This window comes from Podarcis tiliguerta (genome assembly GCF_965153285.1).
Source record: "Podarcis tiliguerta genome assembly, chromosome: 3".
Taxonomy (NCBI): Eukaryota; Metazoa; Chordata; class Lepidosauria; order Squamata; family Lacertidae; genus Podarcis; species Podarcis tiliguerta.
In genome coordinates, this window is record NC_139536.1 from 66485631 (window position 1) to 66512442 (window position 26812).

The window sequence follows — 26812 nt, forward strand, 5'->3', positions numbered from 1 at the left end:
AACTCTCCTGAATGAAATACAGAGCAGCATGTGAAACCCATTTTTATGTATAAAGGTTTGTTTCTCTCAGTGTTCTGTTGTTGCCTCTAGATATTAAATCCACACTTGTGTACACCAGTGGATAGTTCAGGGTAATAGTTGATAACTTTAACATATATGGCAGATATCATGTTATCTCTTCTCTGTACAGTGGTACCTCGGGTTGAGAACTTAATTCGTTCTGCAGGTCCGTTCTTAACCTGAAACTGTTCTTAACCTGAAGCACCACTTTAGCTAATGGGGTCTCCTGCTGCTGCTGTGCTGCTGCTGCACGATTTCTGTTCTCATCCTGAAGCAAAGTTCTTAACCCGAGATAATATTTCTGGGTTAGCGGAGACTGTAACCTGAAGCGTATGTAACCTGAAGCGTATGTAACCCGAGGTACCACTGTACTTTATGTAAGGAGCTGCATTAAGAGAACTGAAAACCACATAGAAATGTGATTATTAGCACCCTCCCTTTGATTGGAGACCTACAGGAAAAGATTTTTTTTAAAACAATACTTGAAATTCATTGCTTCTTTCCTTTCTGCACCTCTTCTCATTAACAGCCTCTTCTGACTTTACGCCAGGGGTGTCAAACTCAAATTCACCGGGGGCCGCATCAGCAGTTTGGTCACCCTCAAAGGGCTGGTTCGAGTTCGAGTGTCTTCAAAGCCCATGACACCTTTAACAGCTGGATTAAGTAATGCAAAGCTTCTGGCTCATGGAACACTACACCTTGATTTCATTTGAATACATATATGAACATAAAAATTGTTTCCTGCTTGGCTTGGTGTTTAAGTTACACAAGATGTGCAGGTTTTAATTTTTCTCATTCCCCAATTTTTAATCGAGCATTTGTTTGGATTTCCCCCCCTTTGCTACCTACCCTAAACCTTTGAGGAGGGTGGGAACTGATGGCCGGACCCTGTAATAACATTGAGGGAAAAATTGCATGATGTGTAAATACCCTAAAAAATAAACCAATTCCTTATCAGCTTTCCCCCCATATATAAATTTTTGCAACGCACACCCTGCGGAAGCCGCGCCTGACGTTATTTACAAAACATGCACTTGCGTATCGAATTTGCTTTTGAATCACGAATCCCCAGAGGCGGAGGATGCTGTTCATTGGGCAGCGCGGAAACGCGCCTAAAGAAATAAATAAAGAAAAGCAAAGCAAAAGCACGCCGCCCCGAGTATTCACAGGGCGCGCTCCCGAAACACAAGCGCGCTCTCGGTCTCCCTCTCTCCAACGCACGCGAAGCCGGCTCTGCCCTTCTCCGCGTTCCACCTCGCGCAGGCGCGCTGCACTCCCGCCAGGACTTATTTCACCCCGGCGAGCCCGAAAAGAAGTTGCGAGCAGCAGCAGCGGCCTCCCATATCCAACCCCGCCCTCGCCGTGTCAAATAAGTCTCAGCTAGGTAGCTGGAGGAGGGGGAGGCCTGCGCCTGCCCCTGCGCAGAAGGGACCCGAGGCGCCCTGCGCGCGCACCGCAGCCCAAGCTTCCCTCACAGATATATATATAGACCAGACTACACGGGCCACATGACGAGGTCTGGCGGGCCGGATTCGGCCCGCGGGCCTTGTGTTTGACACCCGTGCTTTACGCTCTGTATGCTTTTTTATCATTTCCGCTTAATTGTGTTTTTAACTCTGTGAAATTCAAAAGTGACTGCAATCTAGTAATGAAATATGTTGCTGCTTTTGTTTCATACCAAGGCCTTTGGGTTGTTTGGCATATGTGCCTCTAGTGCTATATCAGAATTTTAGCAGTGGCAAGGACCATTAATTAAGTATATAATTAATTAAGCTTCAATTGGAAGGATGCATGCTAATGATGTTACCTCGTTGGAAGCCATTCACTCAATAAAAGGAGGGGAAATGAGCATAACTAAACGCAGAGCTGGTGTCCAGGCTCCCATCCTAGTGAGCTTCATGACTGGGGATTTGAACCCTGATCTCCCAGGTCCTAGTCCCACCACACTGGCTACCTAGAATACCTCTGCTATGGAGCAGCTATATAAATTAAGAAGGTAAATAAATATGGGGAAAGCAAAATGTCAGAGAAGGATCTGAAATATTTTCTTAGAAGCTTGAATTTGTTTTATTCTGGATTTTTTTTTAATTTGATTTTTTTAATGTGTTGTAAACCGCTTTGAGATTTTTTACTTATAAAGTGGTATAGAGAAGATGATGATATACTCCCGCGATAAGGTTCCTAGACGTTCCGTTGATTCCAGCATTGCAGGGGGTTGGACTAGATGACCCTTAGGGGTACCTGTTGGCTCTACAGTCCTGTGATTCTATGACCTTAACCTAGGTTTAAGATGGCATTTGGTGATTAACATATATCTGAGTTTCTAACCCTGCATGGCATACCCACCCACAATATTCACTTTGCAGGAATGTTGGCATTGCAAACACGTGCTCCTTTGGGGTTGGTGGTTCTGCGCCCGTCTGTGAAGGTGGCACCTGGTTCTAGGCAACAAGACTGCACGCTCCTGTTCTGGCTCCTGTTCAGTGGCTGTTGCCTTGTGTTTCATCTCTCGCCTCGGCTGCTCAAAGCCTCCCTATCCCCCGCCCCGACTCCTACATTCTGCAGGAAGGGGAAGTGGCATCCCTGCTCCTCCTTCTGAAGTAGCTGAAGTTGGTGCAGAAAGGGGAGGTTTCCCCACTCCTCCAGCCCAATTTTTAACTATTTAACCTTTCCTCGCGCCTCTCTCTCCCCTCTCCTGTGCCAGAATTTACCCATTCAAACCTGATCCCTATGACACTGCGAGACTCACGACAGCTGGATATTTCATTTGAAGGCATTTCAATAAGATAAGGTGTCGGTTTTGACATGTTCATAGTACAGTACTTGATGTGTGGAGCACTTTATAGTTGTCACCCTTACAACTGCAGAGGGTCATTAGCCACTAGTCATCACTGGGTTAAAATTCTTACACTGTCCAAGTCCAGACACTAGGCTATATAAAGCAGTGGAATTCTTGATGCCAGCTAATGTTCTCCTAATAAAATTTGAGTTGAAATTGGATTTACATAGTTTTATAACAAGATTGGCAAAACCAGCTATGACTTGTTTTCTTGTCCTCTGCAGCAAAGCTTATAAATGGTCAGCATTTTCAGTGCTTATGCACTTCGTATGTTTTATTATGTTAAGTGCTTAAAAATAAATAAGGTTTCAGAATTTTAAGAAGATGCTCGATGCTCTGTGAATGTTTCATCAGTGTGTGGAGGCAAATTATTACTAGCTCCAGCAATTCATTAGTGTAAGTGGGGACAGAAACAAGTCCCAGATTAGAGCTGAATATTCTTGATCTGGATTACTTTATTTACTGTTTTCAAATATCAAAATAAAATTGTTCCCTTATTTTGAGGAATTCTACCTCAGTACTAGCCCAGTGTCAGTGCAGTACAGATGGTACAGTCATGCTACATTTAGGTGAAAGTCTTGCAAATTTCAGGCTTGTCGAGTCTGCTTTGTTTTTTAGTAGAATCCTGAGGTCTACCACTCAGAATCAGCTGCCCAGTAGTGGGTCAGGGGGACAGATATGTCCTCAGAATTAAGAAACAGTTTGTCTCTGAGCAGGAAACTAATTCTATGCTCAGCTGAGGAATTAGTTTTCAGTACTGGAACTGAAGTCACATTCCAGTCATACAGACATCTGACCCTAGTTTCTTGACAGCTTTCCTCGTGTCAGAAATCGAGTTTGAGGGAGGAAGGAGCCTTTTTCTATTGCCATTCTTAAATTATTGGGAGTAATACACACCTGCTAATCTACCTGTGGATGGCAATCTGCCTTGTGCCTGCCCTTGTATATAGAGATGCAATCAGCTGCCCTGAAACTAAGCAGGTCTTGGTCTAATCAGTGTCTGGATGGAAGGCTGAGAGCTTAGATATGCTGCCTTGAATCCACCAAAGAAGAAAAATGTAATGTGTGTGCGCTCTCTCTCACTCACTCACTCTCACTCTCTCTCTCTCTCTCTCTCTCTCTCTCTCACACACACACACACACACAGTATATATAAGCACACTTTGTGGTACTTCATGGAGACAATAATTAATGTATTTCACCTGAAACACACTGGCATCGGAAGTGTTACAGGCTCTCTCTGTTTATGACCATAACAGTCTTATACCAGCTTATTTTATTTTTAATGGAAGTGTGCGCTCAAACTGAAGGAAAATGTGTGTATGTGCACACGTGTATTGCTAACAGCATAAACACCAGAATAGTTTTTTTAAAAAAACTTTACATATTTACCTATAGAATAGTTAATTCTCTTAAATATATAACATAAATATATTCACATTTCTACCAACAATTTGGTACTTTAAAATCTCAGTCCTTCTTTCTGTAAGCTTCTTAGTTTGGTTTATCAACCCACTTTCATACTCTTTGGTTGCCATAACAAAACTTTGAGACTCAGTACCCACAGACCTCTCTTCCTGATTGATGATATAAAATACTGTCTGTGAGGCTTCTAAAAATCACTAGGGTGTGGGCGTGTTTGTGTATCTGTGTGTGTTGATGTGTATCGGTGTGCACGTGCTAGGTTTCACATTTCATCCCAGTAGCATTGCTCTGGTCAGATACCATTGCAAATGGGATTTGCTGTTACTATTAGGTGACACATAAAAACACATAAGAAGCTGCAGTGCGCAAAATAGCTCCCTGTATGTTTTCTATCTTGTCCTTCCCCTTCCCCTAGGGCTCCAGAACACTTTAAATCATTAATGTCAGTAAACCAGCCTGAAATAGCTTATTTTAGTGAACGGTGCAGGAGGCTGAATACATTTAAGTACCTCTGGATAGGTTATCTGAGTAGGTGGTTCTGTGTTTGTAGTTGATATTTTCTCTCCTTTGTTCTGTAGCTGCTTATGTATTTATAGCTTACCTGGTTGATTTCTGTTAAGACGCACCGAACTCATTTTTAGTTTTAGGGATGGCTGTCCTAAGGAAATACGTAATTACTAGGAAGCAAGCCCTGTTGAGCTCTGTGAGACTTACCTCTGAGTAAATATGTTTAGTATTGCACTGCATGAGAACTTCACCACTCTCACTTTCCTTAAAAAATAATGGCTTGAAATTCAATTTTATTATTAGTTATAACATTTGAACTTAGTACAGTCGTACCTCGGGTTACACACGCTTCAGATTACAAGTGCTTCAGGTTACAGATTCCGCTAACCCAGAAATAGTACCTCAGGTTAAGAAATCGTGCAGCGGCGGCGCAGCAGCAGCAGGAAGCCCCATTAGCTAAAGTGGTGCTTCAGGTTAAGAACAGTTTCAGGTTAAGAACGGACCTCCAGAACAAATTAAGTTCTTAACCCGAGGTACCACTGTATTCTCTTGTTAGCTTATAGTATAGAAGAATAAAAGAATAAAAATAAAGCATAAGCAATATAAATAAAGCTAATATAGATACAAAGTAAACAATAATAAAAACTTTCCACAGCTCCAAAGTTAAATAAAGATATAAAAACTGAGACCAGACTTCATGAGTTACCTAAAAATAGCAACCTGAGTGAACAGAAAAATCTTCACTTGGAGCTGATAAAACCCCAAGGATGGCATTAGACATACCGTTTTGGGAATAATGTTGCAATACTAGTTGTGTACCACTACTGAAAAGGCTTTCTGCCTGGTTTGTTACCTACCTCACTTCTTCCAATAGAGGCACTTTAAACATGGTCAGCAGCTTCTCAGACCAAATGGGATAAAAGGTTTGAATTATCTCACATTCTGAGCATTCAGAACCAGCATGTCAAGGAAAGGCTAGCATAGGCTAGAACCCTGGTGTGCTAGTTTGAATATGCAAGAGAGTTTTTTTTTTAGTTTCTATTTTTTAAGATGTGGGGAGCATTCAAACATTTAAACCAGGCATCCCCAAACTCGGCCCTCCAGATGTTTGCGACTACAATTCCCAACATCTCTGACCACTGGTCCTGTTAGCTAGGGATGATGGGAGTTGTAGTCCCAAAACATCTGGAAGGCCGAGTTTGGAGATACCTGATTTAAACCCATAAAGTGGTCATCCAGCAACAGAGCTATCACGTGAGGCTGGCGAATTGTGTTCCGTGTGTATCTGAGATGTAGGATACGTGATGTTTGAGGCTATTGGTGAACTCAACAGTAGAGGGTAGGAAAAATACAGGATTTTAATAATAATAATAATATTAATAATTTGTAACAAGCTTTTAAAAAATCTGATTGCTGTAAATGGATTTAAAAACAAGCAAGTCCAGACTTGCAGTCAAATAGACACAATACAAAGGAGAAAAAGAATGGTGAAGGAAGAGAAAACCAAACCAATTCTTCAAGTTACATACTAGATCTTATCTAGCTGGAATGGCCATAGCAGATACAGTTATGAGACAGGAGGAGGCAAAATGGCAGTTAGTCCCAGCTGATCTGATGGAGTGTGATTTACTGCGTCCTTTTCCTCTGATGCAGCCATATTGAAAATTGTGCTGGCTTATATCTATGTCTCATTCCTGACTCAGAGGAAAACATCAGGAGGGTAGGTGAACACATATAATTCACTTCTGCTGAATGTGACGAAGATTAAGAGTGCTATTGCAGGCGCCATCCTACAAAGAACATTGAGGGGGCCCAACGCGATGTCCTGTGTGATGGCGCACAATGTCCCTATATTTTTCCGCGCTAGGCCTCTGCCCCCTGGAGCCAACGCCTATGGCTAATATATATGTTTCCCCCCTAAAACAGAGGAGTATTAGGTCAGGCACTAATGAAAGTCAAGAAAGCTTTCATTAGTAACCTCCTTTTGTCTTAGACAGGTTTTTTTCTGGAATTGCTAACAAATAGTGCACTTTCCATTAAATTTGTGAACTGTAGAATTACCAAAAAAAGGTAACAGTTTCCGTTTAAAGTGCTGTGTATATGTACAGTTATATTTTATACATTGCTTTTAGTAAAATCTGATGCTTAACTTTGTCCAGGCTGCTGCCTCTGTTCCTAGCCTTTCTTAGGAACTGATGTTTTAGCGAAACATTGGGCATTCTGTAAGGGTTTATTTGGCAGAGATGATTGTTCCTGGCCTTCATTGTATCTTGTATAGTGTTAAGCAATGCTTGGGTGGTGAAGAACAATATTGCTGTTTCATAACAACTTTGAATAAGAATGTAAGTCTCTACATCGCTGGAGAGGAAAAATAAAAAGAACCCCTGAGAAGTTATATCATCAGCAGTTTGAAAATGTATGGGTATATGATGGATAAAACAGTCCCATTAAATTTCATTATCTAGGGGGAAATAGACAGGCAATGTGTTGTAGAAACTTATAGAAGATTAGACTCTTGTGTAGCCTATGGAGCTTTCAGCCTTGAATTTAGGTTTTATTGCCAGTATTTTAATCAAATGAAAATGTCAGGTTATACTGCCGCCCATAATAAAGGTGTATAAATAATATTGGGATTTCAGTTTACCACCTAGCTTTATAGGCAATTACTTTTTATCCTGTGCCCTAAAATGTATGGTTTCAGATCAGGAAACATACAACAGTAAGCACACTGCCTAAGAATTTTGGAATTTCCATCTTGGCTTTGAGTTGGCTTCTTTCAAACAAGCCATAGTTGACATCAGTCGCAATGATACCTAGGTGTTAACGGTTGATTTGGATGACACAATAAACTGTAGTTAAACAAAAACAAGTGAAAGTTTTCAGCTATGTCAGAAGAAGAGGGGGGTGCAAGAACTTGTGGTTTATCTAGGCATCATGTTAAATTCAAGTATAATGTGTCTGCCTTAGTTCAAATAATCCTACAGTTTTTTTGGTACTAGGGGTGATTCCACATGGGGACTTGATACTGCATATGGATTATTCATATCTGGTTTGGATGTGTGCACAAATATGCTTCTACACATTCCATTTCTTCATTTGTGCATATTCATTATTATTCATCCTTTTGCCATTCACACCAGTGGGCGGAGCTTGGTTGAATAGATCAATATAAGCCATGCATCCCCCACCCAAAGCCACAACAAGCCTTTTGCTGTTGCTGTTGTTATCCAAACCCTGCTGTATGTATTGTTATTGCAATCTGTGTGATAATTATCCTCGTGTATTTTGTGGACATCTTCAGAGAACAACAACTCCTAACTGGGTCATTAATAATATTGCATGTGGCAACTGGTGGAAATGGGCTTGCTTGTAATGTTTAGGTTGCCAGAAACAAAATGACTAGGTTGTGCTGAGGTGAAGAGAAAATAGAAGGGGTGTGAGAGACCACCCACCAAAGTGACACGTGGCAAACCACCCACAAACCAAATAAATGTTTCAACAAGCTTCTACACCAGTTTTGACTGAATAAATAACGGGCCATTTTACTTACTGGGTTTTCTGTCGTAAATAGAAATATGGATTAAATGTAAAATAAGTACGGTTAGGCATTTGGATAATGACAACACTTTGTCAACATGGCAAAAAACTTGTGCATTAGCAACACTGATGCCACAATAAACTCATTTCTGGAAGCATCCAGTCTGCCTTGAATCTTTGTTTTCAAAAATTCATTGTAACATTCATGAGATCAGACCTGTGCAGAGTTTGTCTGAGCCCCAGGGCAGGAGTCTTGTTAGAATAAAATTATAAGCTCAAACAAAAAAACAGCCGATCCCTGGCAGGCCCCCCTGAACATCTTAGCCCTCTGAGGGCCCTCTGCTCTGCATGGACGTGCACGAGATGCTTTATTTAGAATACTAGGATCTTGTTTCCCCTCCTTGATCTCCAAGCCCAGGTCATTTTGTATGGGTATGTGAGGTAAATGGAAAGTTCTAGAATAATCAGCATTATACTTCAGAAGTTGTCCTAAATGCAATTTATCTGGACTAGGTAGCTGCATTTTTCCTCCAAATGAGTTGGAGAGAGAAAAATACAACACATATCCTGCAGTAATTCACATGGTGAATAGTTTGTGGTTTGAACTGTCCCCCAATGATAGATTGGGTGTGCAGTAGAGTAACAGCATCACAAATGAAATGTAGTGTGAGAATAATCCCAAAGTTAAATAATGGTCCCACATAGTACGGGAGTTGAATGGCGGATGTGGGGGAAAGTAGGCAAGGTTAAAAGTAGTTACTGACTTACTAGTTTCCTGACACCTCCTTATATTGCTCTCAAATGACATTCTGTCCGGCTGCAGAGCACAATTCATCCATGGCTGTGGATCCTTTTGCTGGCTCATCAGCTATGTGGTGCGCTTACTGGCAAACTGCCCAAATACATTGTTTTACCCTTCATTCTCCCCTCACTTAATTTAAGTAACTCTTAAAAAAATTAAACATACTGAAGGGGTTTGAACAACCTGAGCTGAAAGTTGAAGCTAATTTCACATGAAGAGCTTTGTTGTTCTCATATTCCTAGAACACAAAAGCTTTATAAATTCAGAATAAAAACTGCTTCTTTGGCTTCATGAGTGTATTGTCAGCTGTTCTAATGCTGCTTCTGGATGTTCCTTTTGTGTTGTTACTCCAGCTCTTGAAGTTGTCAACACAACATTATTATGTCATTGCATCTTGGAATTTAATGGAATTGCTACCAAAGCAATGGTGAAAATTTTGAATTCACATTTCTAAATAAGATTGACAGTCCATGTGGCTCTAGGGGTGTGGGGAGATTATTCCACTGTATTCTAATTTTCAAAAAGAAAAAAAGGCAATAGGCACCTAAAAAAAACCCATAAGCATGTGGAATGGATTGTTGGGGAATTTGCAGCTGGACTGTTGCGGACCTCAGACCCAATAAAGCTCTGTTCTGCTGATTTTGGCCCCAGTATTTTCTGATCAGTCTTGCTGTGTGACCTGACTGTATCCATAGGCAGTAGGAATTTCAGTGAAAATAAAAGCGGATATAGTAAAATACCATATTTTTCCATCTATAAGACGCCCCCATGTATAAAAGGTAAAGGGACCCCTGGCCATTAGGTCCAGTCTCACTTTACTGGCCTAGGGAGCTCGCGTACACCTTCTGGGTCATGTGGCCAGCATGACTAAGCCGCTTCTGGTGAACCAGAGCAGCGCACGGAAATGCCGTTTACCTTCCCGCCGGAACAGTACCTATTTATCTATTTGCGCTTTGACATGCTTTCGAATTGCTAGGTTGGCAGGAGCTAGGACCGAGCAACGGAAGCTCACCCCGTCGCGGGGATTCAAACCGCCGACATTCTGATTTTGCAAGCCCTAGGCTCTGTGGTTTAGACCTCAGCGCCACCCACGTCTGTCCCCCATGTATAAGACGCCCCCTATTTTGGGGGACTCAGATTGTTGCCAGTCCACTCTCGGCACTATCCATGTATAAGACCTCTCCCCCTAATTTTTGACATTATTTTTTAGGGAAAAAACCTAGTCTTATATACGGAAAAATATGGTACTTTCAATTGCATCATACCAGCAAAACAATGGGTTGCATTTTTTCTAGTAATTTATTAAGCTTGTCTTCATTCTGCTCTTGAAGTCTTAACTGTTTCTTGATAATGCAAAATTAGAACTAGCAAGGAAGCACTGTATATGGAAGCTGGTTTCTAGTTCTGAATCATTCTTTTACATCTTTTATATATCAGGTTCTACATGTGCAGAAGTATACATTGCACGGGATGAAGTAGCTCGCATTCCCAACTAGGGTTCTGTGTGGCATTTGTCACAGTGCTGTAGAATGGGGTTCTGAGCACCTCCTTTTGATTCTAGGTACCCCACATGTGATCACTACCAAAACTGTGACCATGTGTGTGGTAGTGATGTGCAAAGATATCTCCTTAGAGGAGAAGATGAATAGGGGCCAGAAGAACTGGCATTAAATCCTGGCTGAGACACATAGAATTATAAATCACATTGTAGACAAACAATGCAAATCGTAAAATTGGGGAATTTCAGGACCACAGCCACAAGGGTTTGTAGAAAGCGTACAGCTAGGATAATTGCAATATTATATTTCTTGCTCTTGTAAATTTCTCCCATGTTTTGAAAGAGTTCACGGCTGCTTTTGTTGCAGGGTTCACACAGAAGTTAAAAGGAGTCAAAAATAGAAGATAATTGGACTTACATGTTCAGAGGCAATATGCCTCTGAAATCCTAATTGCTGGGGGACAGACAACAGAGGAGGGCTGATTGTGAACTCCCTGGAAGCATTCATCTGATCCAACAGAGCAGTGCTTATGCTATGCAAGCTGTCATTTTAGCCAAGCAAGTAGGTTAGGGTTCATTCAGACTGTCAGTGTTTCACCGGAGGGATTCAGGCACATTGGAAAACGAGGCTTGCATCCTGATGCAACATATCCACTTTAAGCAACAACAACAACAACACCCAGAGTTTTTGCAGTTTGGAAAGTGATAGGAAAATGTGTTGAAAAGTGTGGGATGAACAAATGAATTATGGTAGGAACACAGCACCATGGTAGGAACAGGTCCTACCATGGTGCTGTGTTGTTTCCTAGGCTGAAGAAGTGCAGCACAGTACCATGGCAGCTGCTTTGGCGTTTTGTAGCCTATAAAAGTTGCCATCACATTACACTGTTTTTTCTTACGGTTGTGGAAACACAAGAGAGCTTGTACTATTTAAAATGGACCCAACTTAGAGCCTATCCACAGTTCCTCTTGTCCTGCTGCTTTTCCCTGGGGAAAACCGCTCTCTAGCACTCAGTCACTGCAAACAGCATTTTGGGTTTTCTGTGGATTGTCGTTTGTTCCAATTTAGAGCAAAAGAGTGGATTTTCCCAGGAAAGGAGCAGAAAGAAGTGTGGGCCAAGTGAAAAGCTGCTCAAGCCACAGGACAAGTGGCTGTGTGGATGAGCCCTTGGTCATGCTGCTTAATTTTAGTGCATCTTCTCCAAGTGAAACTTGGTTTAATTCCACCCGCTGAAAAGCAATGGCACAAGTTAAAAAGGAGCCCACACCCAATCTCAGGGTTTGGGACAAGACTGTTTTGCAACGGAAGAAAAATAAAATCTGCAAGCAAATACTTATTTCAAATAGAAAGAATAACTTGTAGACAGTTATAAGTTGGCAGACAACTCCTTGAGTAAAAATGGTTTCACTGTCTTGCTGTGTATATAGTTCAGTTAGAATGCAACCAGCCAAGTGTGCATTTATGTACTCATTCTTTTCCCAGGGGCATTCATGTAATTACGGCTGAATAGATGGCAATAACCTGGTAACAGAACTTCTGAACAATGCACGTGGCAAACCGCCTTATATTATTTGTTTCAACAGACAAGATTTGACTGCTGGTGTCCCTATGCTATAAACTAGGAGCACAAGATGCTAGCTTTAATTGATTAATCACTGTGGCTAATCAACTAAAACTTTAATTAAAGATTAACATTCCATGTTTCACCCTGCTTAATTGGTGGAAATGATGATCATCAGTAAAGATTTCAGGACCTTGGACCCTGAAAAAGCCCAGTACCATATAAGAGATACAGAAGCACAACCCTTCCTTTCCCAGAGTCTTGATTTAAGAAGAAACTTGAAAGATGACCTTTTCTTTCAGTTTGCATGCAAAGCTACCAGAATAGTTTGGCATTCAGAGTGAAACTGCTATGGTTACTCCTCTTACAGGAATAGCCACAGGAAGCTGAAGGTGTCAGTGTTAAGCTGAAGTCAGTGTCAGTACATTTTCTGCAGTGCAATCCTGTGTGTATTTTGCTCAGATGTAAGTCCTGTTGAATTCAATGGGATTTACTCCCAAGTAAATGTGCGCAGCTTTACAGCTGCAGGCATAGGATTACAGCCTTTTGAGTAGATTTATATAGCATTGTACTGTTAACCATTTGCCTTCCATAACACAATTGTGTGCAATATGGCTTCAGAATTATACAGTGGTACCTCGGTTTTCGAACGGAATCCGGTCTGGAAGACAGTTCGACTTCCGAAACATTCGAAAACTGAAACTCAATAGCCGACAGCTAGGCTTCAGGGTCTTGCACTCAGCAGAAGCCGTATTTCCTGTTTGACTTCCGAGGTGCATTCAGAAACTGAAGCAGTTACTTCCGGGTTTTTGGCGTTCGAAAACCAAGGCACCACTGTATTAAATATTGTCATTCTTTCATTCACTGTGATATGTAGTTTTATTTATTAATTTGTAAGTTGTCATAAATATAAAAGGAATTGCCCACTTGTTTCAAAGTCCTCAAAAAGGATCTGTCAACATTTTGGAGTATGTACATTTATTTGTATATGATTCAGTATGCTAGATACTTCAACAATTTTAACTTTTTAATGGCCATCGTAGTTAAGAGAGATGGCAATGAAATGTCATGCGAGAAGTAACATACTTTTGCAAGTCAAGTACAGTCTGGTCTCTGGAACACTGTACCTTCCATAACACAATTGTGTACAATATGGCTTTTTAATGACATTTAATGACACCTTCCCCACTCCTTCCTGAGATCTGTGTGTCTGATTCTCTGTGCCACCATTAGCGGAGAGCTGCTGAACCAGGATTAAATTGCCTTTAACATGATTTACCTGAATTCTGCTAAGCATTACTCTCCTTGAAAACCATAATGGCATGGAGCACTCAGAAGTCTTGGAATTGTTTTGTTCTTTCCCCCAAAGCCATACATTGTAACTGTAGCAGATCACGATGATTAAGAACAAATAGTAAGACTTTTTAAAAAGCCTCCCGTGTAACAGCAACGTGAACAGCTTGGGGGAAGGTTGAGCCACGTGACGTTGTAAAGGCTAAGATTCTAATGCCAGGATTAGCTGCTTATTTTTGGTAGTCTGCAGGCTTTGATGCAAAGCAGCAGTTGCTAGGCATAGGAGAGCTGCTACTCAGATTCCAGTAACCTCTGCCTCACCTTTGTTAATTTTAACTTGCTTGTCTGTCTAGAAACATTGGCACATTGGCATTTTCTATACGCCTACTGATATTTCAGATGGTGAATGGAGCCAGAATGGAAGAGGCGAGGCACCAGCAATATACCATTGCTATATACTGCGTTATTTTTCAGTATACAAAGGCTTGAATCTTAACTTCTTGTTCCGTCAGCCAGATTTTCTACCTCCCACATCTCTCTGCATGAACACCCCCCGCCAAAGCCTATTCTGGTAGTTATGGGGTTCTTTTGAGCAGCATGGCATATGTTGCAGGGGGCCACAACACCAAAGGACAACTGTCCAAAATTGGGGATCCCACCTCCTTGCATAAATAAAGGTGCCTTTCTTTTGTGCAATTGCACATTTGGTTCCAGTATATTATCTACCTATATGTTTGAAGGTGTACAGTGATTTCATTAGCAAAACCATGTGATTTACTAGTGGCTATTCTAAATAGGAAACTAATAAGCCTTTATTTCTTCATTAGTATATAGTGTAACTTCCATATTATCCCAGATTTGTTTTGGGAAAATGGCTACATATTAAGGTCATTAAAACATACAAATAGGGTGCAGCCAGGCAGGTGTTTGTTGGGGTTCTGTGTTGGTCATGCATGTGAGGTTTCCCCCCTTACAAGTCCTCTACGTTAGAATGCTTTAAGCATGAGGAGCGGAAGAAAAAAACAAAACATTTGATGCAGCTTTCCAGCCTCTTCCTGAAAATTTCAGAGATCAGTTCAGTCCTGTGTAGTTTTAGTGTATATAGTGAACTATAGTTTTTCCATCTTGTATCTCTGTTATCTAAATTCTGTTAGTATACTACACAGATGAGAAAACCTGTGTCCCTGCAGATGTTGTTTGACTGACTCCCATCAGCTCTAGCCAGCAAATGGTAGGGGATGAGGAGAACTGCTGTCTATCAAATCTGAAGGGCCACAGATTGCCTGTGCCTGGTGTACTGCAATATAGACAGGCCTATCATGAATTAAAAACCATGTATGTTTCAAATAATCTCATCTGTGTCAACACATTATGTTTAATTTCTTTGTGGTGCTTAATCTTGACCTATTCTTATTTGCACTGTGTTCACTCACATGATGAAAATCTTTTCCTCCAGATCATTCCACCTCAAGTGGTACTTCGTCATTTAAGCCCAGCCGTTCACTGGTCTCGATTCCCACTGCCCATGTGATGCCGTCTAATACCAGCTCTTCACTATCCCAACATAGGGAACCTCTGAAGTCTGACTGTTCAAAATGGAGTACAAGCTTTTTGAGGTCCGCCGCAAGCAGGCATCAGGGCCTCCTGGACAGTTCTCTTGACATGAAGGACTTGAGGCCTGTAAGGAAATGGTCATCTTTGTCTAAACTCAGCGCACCCATTACCTGTAGCCAGGATGGGAGTGTTTATTCAGCAGAGTGCAGGACAAGCATGGATAAATTGGGAAGAGACAGCACTGTGTCACCACAACTGAGAATAAATGGGACAAGCTGTTTGCACAACAGCATGGAATTACTCAAGATGGAGGACAGAGAAACTGGGAAAAAAAGAAATTCTACCTTGGACTGCAAATACAAATTTGAAAGTTGCAGCAAGGAAGACTTGGGTGTTCTTGATCCCTCAAACAGGAGACATGCCTTAGATATGACCTATAGTGCCTTACCTGAAAGCAAGCCTGTCACATCCAATTGTGAAGTGTTTCATCAAGGATATATAACTTTGGGACCGCAGGCTGTGAGCGGGGTTCCCATTCAACCCTCAGAGAGGACTCAAAGATGGCTGACAGAACAATTTCATACAAACCCTCCAGAGTCCAGGCCTTCTGAAGAGCCATACAGTTTATCTCCTTGGCAGTTACAGCAGCTTGAAGAACTTAGAACAGGAAGTGAACATCCTGTGCAGGTAAGAGCAGAAATTCAGTTTTTGCTGCCACCAAGTGGATTGAAAGAGAAATGACATCAAATAACATATTAAATGACAGCAGTGGTCCTCTACTGTCATATAGTGTAGCATGTGTCTGATGTCTTTGATAGTAAAGATTTTAATTGAAATGAACTGGGAATTTATGGGTGGGCAAGTCAATTCAGTATTAATATCACTCTATCTAGCTCTATACATTGACCACAATCACCTTTACATTTATGCTTACTTAGTTCATTAAAGTTAAATAAATTGATCCATGCCTAACTCTGTGTTTAATTAGGGACCATTGACTTCAGGCTTTTTATGTCATTAGCATATTTAAGGTAAATAACTCAGTTTCTTGGGGTGATGTGTATTATCCCCGAGTTACCACAACTTGCTATCTTCAAAAACATATTTTGCTAAAATAAACTTGGAGAGAACACAATTAGGTTTTTTTCTGTTTCACCTGTTTGAGTATGTTATGAATACATTTTGAGTAACAGAGTAGTTCATTGCACTTAAAAATGGTAAAGTTCCGTATAAAAATATTTTTTCTTTTGGTTGATGCTGCATCTCAGAATATTGAATGTCTGGAATACCTGAGTCAGTGATTTATGTAAGTTTTTGCTGATGCTGCGGAACCAAGGCTTCTTTCCCTTTTCTTTTTGCCTAGATTGTAGCAATTCATTAGAGTCAAATTTTGCCCTGAATTAGTTATAGATTTTCTGTTGTTGCAGAATTAAGCCCTACACATTTTTTTAGGTGACCGAGACACTTGCCCAGACCGTTCCATGTCCTCATCCATGTATGCAGCTCAGTCTGGAAGTTGTACATCCTTCCCATCTCTGTAGCCAGGTGTCATTTGTGTAACCAGCTCATTCATTATTACAGCTGAGCCCTGACCACAGCACATGAAGATGGTACACTGATGCCAGCTACTTCACAGTGCCTGCAACTCCAAAAGTGAGAACCATGTGTTTTGGTGGGAGTTCTGAATTGCCCTCCAAAAGTAAAAGGTGGTGGGGGTTTTTTGTTTTGTTTTTGCAACTTAAAACGATTTTTTTCAGGTATTTGTATATTGAGTTGCTCTGTTTTTTAGTTTCCTGGTTTTCCTAACTGCTGTTATCCAAAATAATCATAAACCAGTTCTATGGTTTGCTGTGATAGCAAATACCAACCTCAAGGTCAATGCAAAATAGAGGACTTCTATGACACAGTAATAGTAGAGCATTCATTATTCACTGAGTGCTGATGCAAAGAAAAACTGGGAACTGGTCTTCATACTCTGTATGAGAGTATCATCATGGGAAAAGAAAACATTGGCATCATTTCAACCCTGTAATGTGGTAAATAAAGGGCTGTGGAAGTGGTTCTGTTCACCATAGAACAGAGTTGGGAATGGTTTATGAAGCAGTTCAGATATGTAATTATGTAGCAGTTCAGAGCACTTCACTTAACGTTATACTGTATTCCCAATTCTTAGAATGACTGTAAAATAGTCCATACTACTTCTTCACATAATTGCAAATGGAGGGTTGAGGATGAGAGAGCAATAACTTGCCTAAGGCTACCTACTGCATATATGATTGAGGTGGCATTTGAACCAGGGACTTTTTGACTTAAACTCTTAGCGCCAAGGCTACACTTGGAGATTTATTGGGTATGTCTCAATGAGGTACAAAGGAAAAAACAAAAACAAAGTACAATCTTTTTTCATTCTTTAGCAAAATTAAACTTTTGATACATATATCTGTATATTTAAATTAGTGAAATTCTTAACACTGGTAAGATACAATACTGTCAGTACATTCTGATATCTGTTGTATATATTACATATGTGAGTGTAGCTTTCCCACTAAATATGGACTTTTTATTAATCTCAGAGGACCTCAACAGTATGCAGAAAGTTGGAAAGACCTGTCCAGACTGCATATAAACTTTAATAACTGACTGATAACTGCTCAATTTTATGTCTCTCTTTTGCTTTAAATATTTTGGCTTGTGCCTTTGTAGATAAGAGTTATATTGCAAACCAGATCTTGGGAACCAAAGTGGTAGAATTCTAAGAATGCTGAGGGTAAATTGAATTCTTAGGAAGGTGACAACAGAAGTTCAGTATGCTTTTTTAAAAAAGAATTAAACACATAAATAAAATGCTTTCAAGGTTAAGGGCAGGAGAACGTTAGGGCTTTCAGTGTATATATGCAGAAGTTCTATTCTACTGTTACAGGATTGAATGGTCTTTCTGTTGGAAATAGTCCCATGTTTGAAAACTTATGAGAATCTAAATAAAATGGTATTGCAACAGACTGTTCAATCTCTTTTGTTGTGATTGCCAATGTCTGATTTCTGAAATGTATACAGAAGTCTATAGTTGTTTTCCAATATATATGTGGTATCACAGACATTTATACTGTAATCTCTGAAATTGCTGAGCTTCCACTGGCTATTCTATTTAATGTAGTAGTTCTTGCCATCCATTCTGCTTCTGAAGGTGACTGTTTCCCTTTGATGGGCTTGCAGACAGACAGACATATCTCAAAAAGGTGCCCAACGACATAAAAAGTTCCTATAGTAAATTCACTGAGCTGTTCATTTTGTGAAACAGATCTGTAGGCAAAGCTAGTGTAGAAGAAACGTATGCATTCTGAATTTCATAAAGGTCTCTTTGAAAATTTGATTCCACATTACTGTATATTCACAACAATGAGCATCACAAGTAAAAGAATCATAGACGCATCTAAAAGTCTTGTGTCATCTTAAAGACTCTTTGTTTTTTCTTGCCACAGATTGACATGGCTATCCCTCTGGAACTCTAGCCATATCGATCCACTGCTATAGTGTGTCCTTCAGAAATTCTGTGGCTTGAAAGACCAGTGGAAGTAGCTAGAGACTAAATGGGAGCGTATTGGTCTGCTAAAAATGTTGTGACTAACACATTATAATGGAATAATACATTGGCCCATTTTCAGTGTTCAGAATAATTAACAGTGTACACCTTATGCATGTTCGCTAGTAAGTGCCACTGCATTTCATGGGTCTTATTCCTTAGTAAGTTTGGGTAGAGTAGGGCCCATCAAACACTGAAATACTCACTTCTGAATATGCATGCAAACAATTTGGCTGTATTCCTACCCCCACCACCTTACCTCCTCTAATTGTTTCCCCCCTATCCCCAAATAAAAGTCACAGGAAATTCCATGTTTGGTTCAAATAAATGTTCTGTCATTATTTTCTTCCTTTAAACAATTAGATGTCATTATTCTTTTTTTCTTTTCAGTATTTCAGGTTGTTGCGATGCACCTTTTGGGCTAGGTTTTTCCCTCTGTCCTACTTGTAGAGTCTGTAATCTCAGAAGTCCACAGTCTAACCATTCTTTGGTAGATACGTAAATATATCATATTGATGATTTCTGTTGGTGACCATGTTGCAGTTATTCTATACTGTAAGGGGGTAGTTTTTGTGAAGTACAGTCTTGCTCTTCAGTTTTTTAGGTTGTGGATTTTTCTGGGTTTTGTTTGTTTCAGTGTTTCTGTTCACAAAGTTTGAAGCTTCAAGTAACCATAGTGATTAATAGTAAACATTCAAACAAAATGAAAAATTCACATGAGCTTTACAAGGATGTACATGAGAACAAGAACCAGGAAAATAAGTAGAAAATTGAGTAGAAGGTTGAGGCCTCTGTTTGCTGCAAGATCCATTGTAGGCGTCTCTTGCACTTTTTATGTGTGCAACAGAATCACAGTTGTGATCACAGTTTTGAGTTTGTTCAGTTTCAGTGCCAGTGAATTAAGGTTGACAGATGTATATCACATCTTCAGTTCTTGGCTTTTTCTGAGCTTTTGCTGTCCAGCACCTAAGAGAAAATGGCTGATGAGCAACAACTAGAGAAACCAGTCCCACATAGATACCGCCCACCCTCTAAAACACCCTTGAAAGGAGATGCAGAGAACTTTTTAATAAGTGCCATGCTTTGCACAAAATGACTTAACTAAGGGGAGTTGTCTGTCTTATTGTGCCAAGTAGAAAAGTATTTTTTCCAAACAGCAGATGGTGTTGTACAATAAAATGCACGTTTACCTTTATAACTAGTCACATAGCACAACCCTGCCCTCCAAGTTGCTAATGATCTGGCTCTGTTCTCATTCTTAAATCATCTATTCACAAAGCACATTTAGAATTTAATATTAATAAATCAACGAATCCTTATCTGCAAAAAGTCCTTATACCATGCACTGTGGGTGCTTCTACTGTTTGTAGTACATCTTAGTTACCATATTTTTCTGTGTATAAGACGAGGTTTTTTTGCTAAAAAAATTGGGGGTTGTCTTGTACACAGAACATGGGCATCTAGGGGAATTTTAAAAATATTTAAGCATATATCCGGGATTTTGCCTTGGGTGGGCTGAGGAGGTCCCTCCTGCTGCCCTCCCCCCATCTCCCCCTCCAGGCTGCATGCTGGTGACTGGCTCGCCTCCTGAGGCCCCTGCTGGCTCAACCACCGGATCGAGAGCAGCTGCCACCGCTGCCGCGAGCTGCCTCAGCTACCTCTCCCTGCCCCTCTTTCCTTTTTCCCCTCTTCCCCTCTCAAACTCCCACCCTGCCCCTAGCCCACTCACCACCTTCCTCAGCTCAGTTTGCTTGACGGAATGGCCCAGTGCAGAGCAGCCACCGCCTTCCCCCGGCTCCTCCTTGGCATCCTGCTTGGGAGCCTGCTTCCCCACAGCAGCTGCTGCCACCGAGGGGAGGGGGGAGCATGTGGTGCCCCAGTCACTGTCTTTGCTTCTGCACCACAGTACACTGCATGCACCTCCATGCTGGAAACTTGGAGGCCGATCGCCTCAAAAAAGATCAACAACTTGTCACCGCCAATCACCCAGATTTTCACTTCTATTTTAGGGTTTCATTTTCATAATTTTTGGGTCAAAAAAATAGGGGGCGTCTCATACATGGAAAAATATGGTATGTTATATGCAGCTTTCCACCTTGATGAGTGGGTCATTGGCGAGTGGGTAATTAAACTTGGGAAAGGATGACTGGATACTCTGCCACCATCTCTTAAGTTGGAGCTTTGAGGAGGCTTGGGTCATCTTCACAGCTGCACTGATCTGACTGTCTCCATCGCCTACTCCAAGATAGAGAAGTTGAGGTGGGTCATGTGAATGCATAGTGATTGAGCCACTTGGAGTCATAGTCTCTCCTGGCTCCAGCAGGAAAGACTGGAGACAGTCTTGGTGGTGGTGTCCATACAAGGCTCTAGCTCTGGAAAAGATTAAGAGAGCTATTTTTGCAGCAGATAGCTGTAGTTCAAGGAACACCTTTCCTGCTCTCTGTCAAAATGATCCCAACCTTTCTCCCTGGCTGCAAGGGGGCAAAATTGGGGCTAGACTTTTGCTACTTTCCACAGCGACAAAAGTTTGGAATCTGAGAACACAGCAATAGGATTGTTCCCAACTTCCTGCAGAGGCTCAGTGGTAGATCAGGAATTAATGCTATAATCCCACATGGCTTCACCTGAACACGTTGGGCCATTTTTTCTGAGTAAGCATTCATAGAATTGCTCTGAATGGGAGGGGCAAGGGCCCAGCCATACATTTTGACAGCTGCCAAAGCCAGCAAAAATTTCTGGTTATATAGATTTCTCAGCAATTATAGTCCCCTTTGGGGGAAAGCTAAGACTGTTTAAAGCGGTGTGATACTGTTTTAAATGTATAGTGCAGGTGGGCCTCACTTCGTTAAATTTATTCAAGTTGATCAAATTTATTTACCAGTTTTAAATTGAAATAAACAGAAATAAGCCAAAAATGTCTTGCCAATCCATTAACCTTTATTTTTTATCTTAAGAAGGAACCAAACCTAATGTGTGTGTTTTTCTCAACACGGGAAGATCAGTTCATGTGTAACATAATTAGAAGAGTACATTCTCAACGTATTAAACAATTATAATAATTTAATGAGTCATTAGACATGGTTGCTTCTTACCAGTTCAGCTAAAATGATCACATGTACACTTCATAGAAATGATAAGTTTGGTTTCAAAACATTATGAACTCATTTTTAACCATTGGTGGGGTCAGTGCCTAGAAAAGCTTTGACCATGGTTAAGGTTCCTGGGGAGTATTAAATCCTGTAGTTCTTCCGTTCACAATTATTAACCAAGGTAAGAAACTGAAAGCATATATGCCCAATCCATGAGTAAACTCGACTCTATATGTTCCCCCTCCCCCCCCCCATATATATAATATATAGACAGCCATAGTATGATGTTTTGGCTTTTTTGTACATTGAAGCAAATATTCAGGTCTCTGAAAGCCATTTTAAGGAGTGAAGTTTTAAAAAAAACACAACCAAAGGACAAACTGCTTATATCAATACTCCGCCCCCCTTTTTTTACTGTATGGAAGCATTTATTCTGTTTTAAATATTACTGAGCACTGCCAAAATACAAAGCATTGACCTCACACTTTCCCCATACTTAGTGTTAGATTCAACTGATCTGGCATGCTAGAGGGAACCAGTGCTAGCACAACAGGGCTCCCCACCCCCGTCCCCACTACACCCCCTGTGCCTCCCCATAATCCACTCTGGAGAACCCTCAGAACAGTGTGCAGAGAAGGGGAAGGGAGATGATTCTGTCAGGCAAGAGGAAATGCTTGCACTGATGGAACAATCTCCTTAGCGCTGCATTGAATCCTACCCTTTACGTTTGTGAAAAGTATTGATATCAGTTTTACGTCATTACTTGGTTTTTTATGCACAGAACTCTTACTTGTCATACTCTATCTACATCCAGTGTCTTCCACCACTTTCAAATTACCTTACTTTAACACACAAGCGAGGATATGCAGTATTTGCAAATATATCTAATGCCTGAAGGTTTATTTACATTTGGCCACAGTTTGGGTCTCAGTGCTTCTTTCAGGCTGTTCCAGATAAATGGCATTGCTGAAATGTGCAATATGCATGTCAGGTGGAAAATTAACTTCATTTAACTATGGGTTGATTGAATATGTTTGTTGAATACCGGACAAAAATTCACAAAGAGCTCTTGAAGTCTGTGACCATGTAATGGTTTAACATTAATTTCAAGGTTTCAGTCATAAACATGCTAAAGCAAGCTTAATAATAGTTTGAGTAAACAATCCAAGTACTCAAGATTTGAAAATAGGCTGTGCAGATTATTTTCTAAACTATATAATGATCTAGGTGTACCTGTTAACAGTTCATTTAGCCTCGATCTCTACCTACCCATTCAAATGTGAAGCCATTTCAGAGCCATAGTTAAAACTTATTGATGGTCATATGTAAAACTTGCTATTGGACATTTTATAGCTTTTTTTACTAACACATTGATTCAGTGAAACAAGTCTGTAACATACACTTAACAATACGTTTCAAATCACTGTTCAGTACAGGAGCTTTTAACATGGTTGCAGTGGCTAATAAGTGAATAGTGCAGCCGGTTAGAAATTGCTTAGTCCGAATGCTGGACTTTCTTGCAAGGATTTCCTTGTGCTGGAAATTTCCTCTTTGGTTCTTTTCTCTCTCTGGCTGCTTTCCCCATTTGCACAGCGCAGTGAAGATCAATCAAAGAAGCCAGACTTCAAAGAAGCATCACAATGATGCAGATAAGCAAGAGGCATATCAAGATAAGACAAAAATTCACAAAGAGCTCTTGAAGCCTTTGGCGTGTTTGTGGGTTCACCTCAATAGTTGAGGCTCTCCTCATGGCAGACCGGGTTATGTACTGGACCTTCTCCATGGCAGCAGGAAAGCGCAAATTCTAATGAAGTGGGTGCAGATTTTTAAGAAGCAGTGGTTTTCAAGGGCAGTGCAAAGTGCTTAATATCTTCTTGTTTGCTTTGTTTTAAGAGTCTTTGTGGAGCTGGGGAAAGCAGGAAAGTGAAGTGTTAGAAATACAACAAACAGTGCATTGACCAGGGCAAGTGCAGATTATTTCCAAGTAAACAAAATGTTTGAAACAAGCATGTGAGATTGCTTTACTGTGTGAGACATTTATACATAGAAAACAAATCTTAACAATAAGACCAGACCTGCCTTTCAATAATACCACACACACACCAAACTTGTTCTCAAGACCACTGTGTATGATATGAAAAAGAGCTGTTTGCAGCAGGTTTACCATATACTCGTATGTTAAAACCATAACAAAATTTGAAGGAGACAGTCATGTGTTTAATATGTGGCTGGAATACACCTCCTGGGTACACATGTTTGCAATTCATCATAGAGAGTAACAGTGGACATGCTGCAAACACGTCCATGTCTTGTAAAGCAATCCTCAGAGATGTGGTTCATTTGCCGTACCAGGTGTGACTTGTGACCCATTAAGCTGAATGTAGCCCACCAGCCATGTATGGTGGTTCACAAAGGGCTTGTTAAGCCTTCTGTTTTTAATGCCTGCCCAAGACTGCAAAAACAGTGAAGCTGTCAAGCTCTTGGCAGTCCAAAATGCATAGTTGGTGGGCTCTGTTCAGCTTAGATCACATTTGCAAAGGAATGTTTTATATAAATACACTCTACAACTCGGCTTGACTTTCCATTACTTTTTAGCTCTCTTTGATTCTGTATAAATGAAGGGCAATAGACCATTAGCCATTAAAATATTTGGCTGACACCATGTTCAGTTCTTTTTTTCTTTTCTTTTTCCGGTTTACATTTGACAAGGGTAGATACTCTAAAACAAACACACACACACACAAAAGGCAGGCACAAGACAACTCAAGGGACCTTGTAAAAACGGTGTTCCTTCTTCTAGCCAAATATGGACTCGGTTATGCTAAAGTGTTTATTCTACTCTAGGCAAGCCATAGTGAATTAAATACTAACAGATTTGTATTAAACACCTTTGTTAAATATGGCATGACACTTCACAGACATGTCACATAGCTAGCTGATGGAAATAGTTATCACTCGCTTGTTACTGAATAAAAAGCACAGATGCCCTCTTCCTGCATGTAATATTATAAGATGAAATTATTTGCTGGAAAAACTCCACTCTCTGGGAGGGTCAGCAACATACTTCTTGATAGAACAGTATTTTTGGCAAGCTAGGCTGTGGCTTTTTCTGTACTTAAGAACTTGCATTTGTCAACATGAGGCTTTTCAAAAAGTTAAGACTTGATGATTAATCATAACATATAAGCAAACAGCTGTGATCTCATTTCACTGCAATACATATAGCTAGATTAATACTGTTGCCTGTCATTATTGCTCTGAAATTGGAGAAGACATTGGAAGGACATCAGTGTTCCGTTTTTTGTTTTGGTTTTGTATCTCTGTACTAGACAGGTCTCTGTACTAGACCTTAAAAGACATTTGAAGGAAACAAGAATCACATCCCAAGCCTATGTTCATTTAAATCCCACTTTGTTCATTGGGGTAGTCTGGTCTATTTTCTCCTGTCTTGTTCGGAAAACCGAGAGTTCTTAAAATTGAATCCCTCAATTCCATTTAACTTAAAGTTTTGCTGACGTCAATTCAGACATCAAGTAGTTAGTTCACAAAAAGTGGAGGATTCAGAATAAAAATGGGTTCTGTGATTACAGATGAGCGTCCACTAGATAGAAAAGAGGAAGAGGAGCAGTAGCAGTTGTTCTTTCATTGTTTTCTAAATATATTTTTTTAAAGAAAATGGTGAGTGCTGCTTCATTATTCCACTAGAGGTCATCAGTTTACTGCTGATTTCTCCTTCTTGAAAGTTCATTCAGGAGAGACAACTTACAAATGAGGGGGAGACCATTAATATCACAACATTTTTGAGGAATAGGTCTGTTCTGCTGGGAGTCTGTTTCTATTGTCCCTCTCCCAAAATTGTTTTGATACGGTTAGTGGCAGCAGTTAATCAGTTATTTCTGTGCAAGTGAAGAGATTTACTTTATCCCACTTAAATCAGTCTTGGGATTCATTTAAGAGGCTGGGGACAGATCTGTATCATATAACCTTATAATGAGCAGTGTCAGCCATCAGGTATAACAAGAAAAGAATGAGAAATAGAAGTGGTATATATGTATTTTTTGGGGGGGGGGAGAAACTGGGGGATGGCGAGAAAGGGCAGGAAACAACAGTATGGAAAAAGGAGGAATAGTGGTGCCCAAGAAGCTATGTAAAAGAAGCAATGAGCACATATATATTGGCTAATTAAGCAATCTGTGGCCTTTTAAACTGTTTGGGGGTTATTATTTTTGTTTGTTACTATGGTGTGCATTTTTGTGTTTTTATATTGTAAACCACCAGGTTTCCAATATAAACAAGCAGGCCGGTATAGAAATGTAATAAAGTATAATAATAATAGAATTGACTCAGGATTCTAGGGAAAAGGTGAGATGAGGCAATAAGAGAAACAGAAACGGGACTATAGAATGTTAAGAAAAAAGCTTAGGAGAAAGTGCATATTTTCAGTCACAGAGAAAAGGCTCACTTTCATAACAGTGACAAAAGCTGTTTCAAAGAGAAAAACATAAGAGTGAACTGATCTCTCCTGACATATTAAAAGTAATAAATAAATGTTCAGCTAGCCTGCAAGGAAAATGAAGCAGAAAAGAACTTTCAGGGTGTCTAAAGCGTGTTTTGAGATTTTCCTCCTTCCAGTGTAAGTTCCTTTTTTAAAAAAATTTAATAAATGAAAAATCACAAAGCAAATACCCCCCCCATTTTTTTAAAAAAAATAATAACAATAAAAACAAAACTTTTTTTAGCTTTATTATGCCCCTTTCCCCACTTGAGAACATACAGTGAAATGGATCAAGTTTTGCTGTTTAAGTCGGTGAAGGAAGTTATTCTAACATGCTGTAGAATTGCTCTGAGATTCTTCCGAAAGCTAGCGTTTGTGTCTGTAACAGAATTGGCTGTTATTCTGTGTTGCTGGGTTGTGTGTGTGTGTGTGTGTGTGTGTGTGTAAGTGTAAAAAGGCCTCTTGTGGACAAAAATAAAAATGCAACTGATTGCTTTGAGAAATATCTATAATAGAAATTAGGTAGTGTTAAAAAAACTACAAAATCAGGTACTTTGAAAATGGGGAGTTC

At 40.3% G+C, this 26812-nt stretch overlaps 2 protein-coding genes across 9 annotated transcripts in view; one reads left to right on the forward strand and one right to left on the reverse strand.

The window, feature by feature from the left end:
- The window catches only part of CEP85L (centrosomal protein 85L), a gene marked incomplete at its 5' end in the record, with an annotated part of 98483 nt that overhangs the window by 25404 nt on the left and 46267 nt on the right, over nt 1-26812 (forward strand). For 6 of the 7 annotated variants that reach the window (XM_083435201.1, XM_083435204.1, XM_083435202.1 and 3 more), the window contains one exon: nt 14980-15764. In XM_083435201.1, coding sequence (XP_083291327.1) covers nt 14980-15764 — 785 coding nt within the window. Of the gene's footprint in view, nt 1-14979; nt 15765-26812 lie in introns of those variants that run through there. The other variant, XM_083435207.1, reaches the window with a different exon arrangement.
- The window catches only part of PLN (phospholamban), a 30944-nt gene that overhangs the window by 3039 nt on the left and 1093 nt on the right, over nt 1-26812 (reverse strand). Inside the window, exon 2 of one of the 2 annotated variants that reach the window (XR_014509951.1) lies at nt 14957-19623. Coding sequence is in view for 1 of the 2 variants with exons in the window: in XM_083435230.1 (XP_083291356.1) it covers nt 23371-23529 (159 nt within the window). In the remaining variant the exon portion in view is untranslated. Of the gene's footprint in view, nt 1-14956; nt 19624-21572; nt 23653-26812 lie in introns of those variants that run through there. The other variant, XM_083435230.1, reaches the window with a different exon arrangement.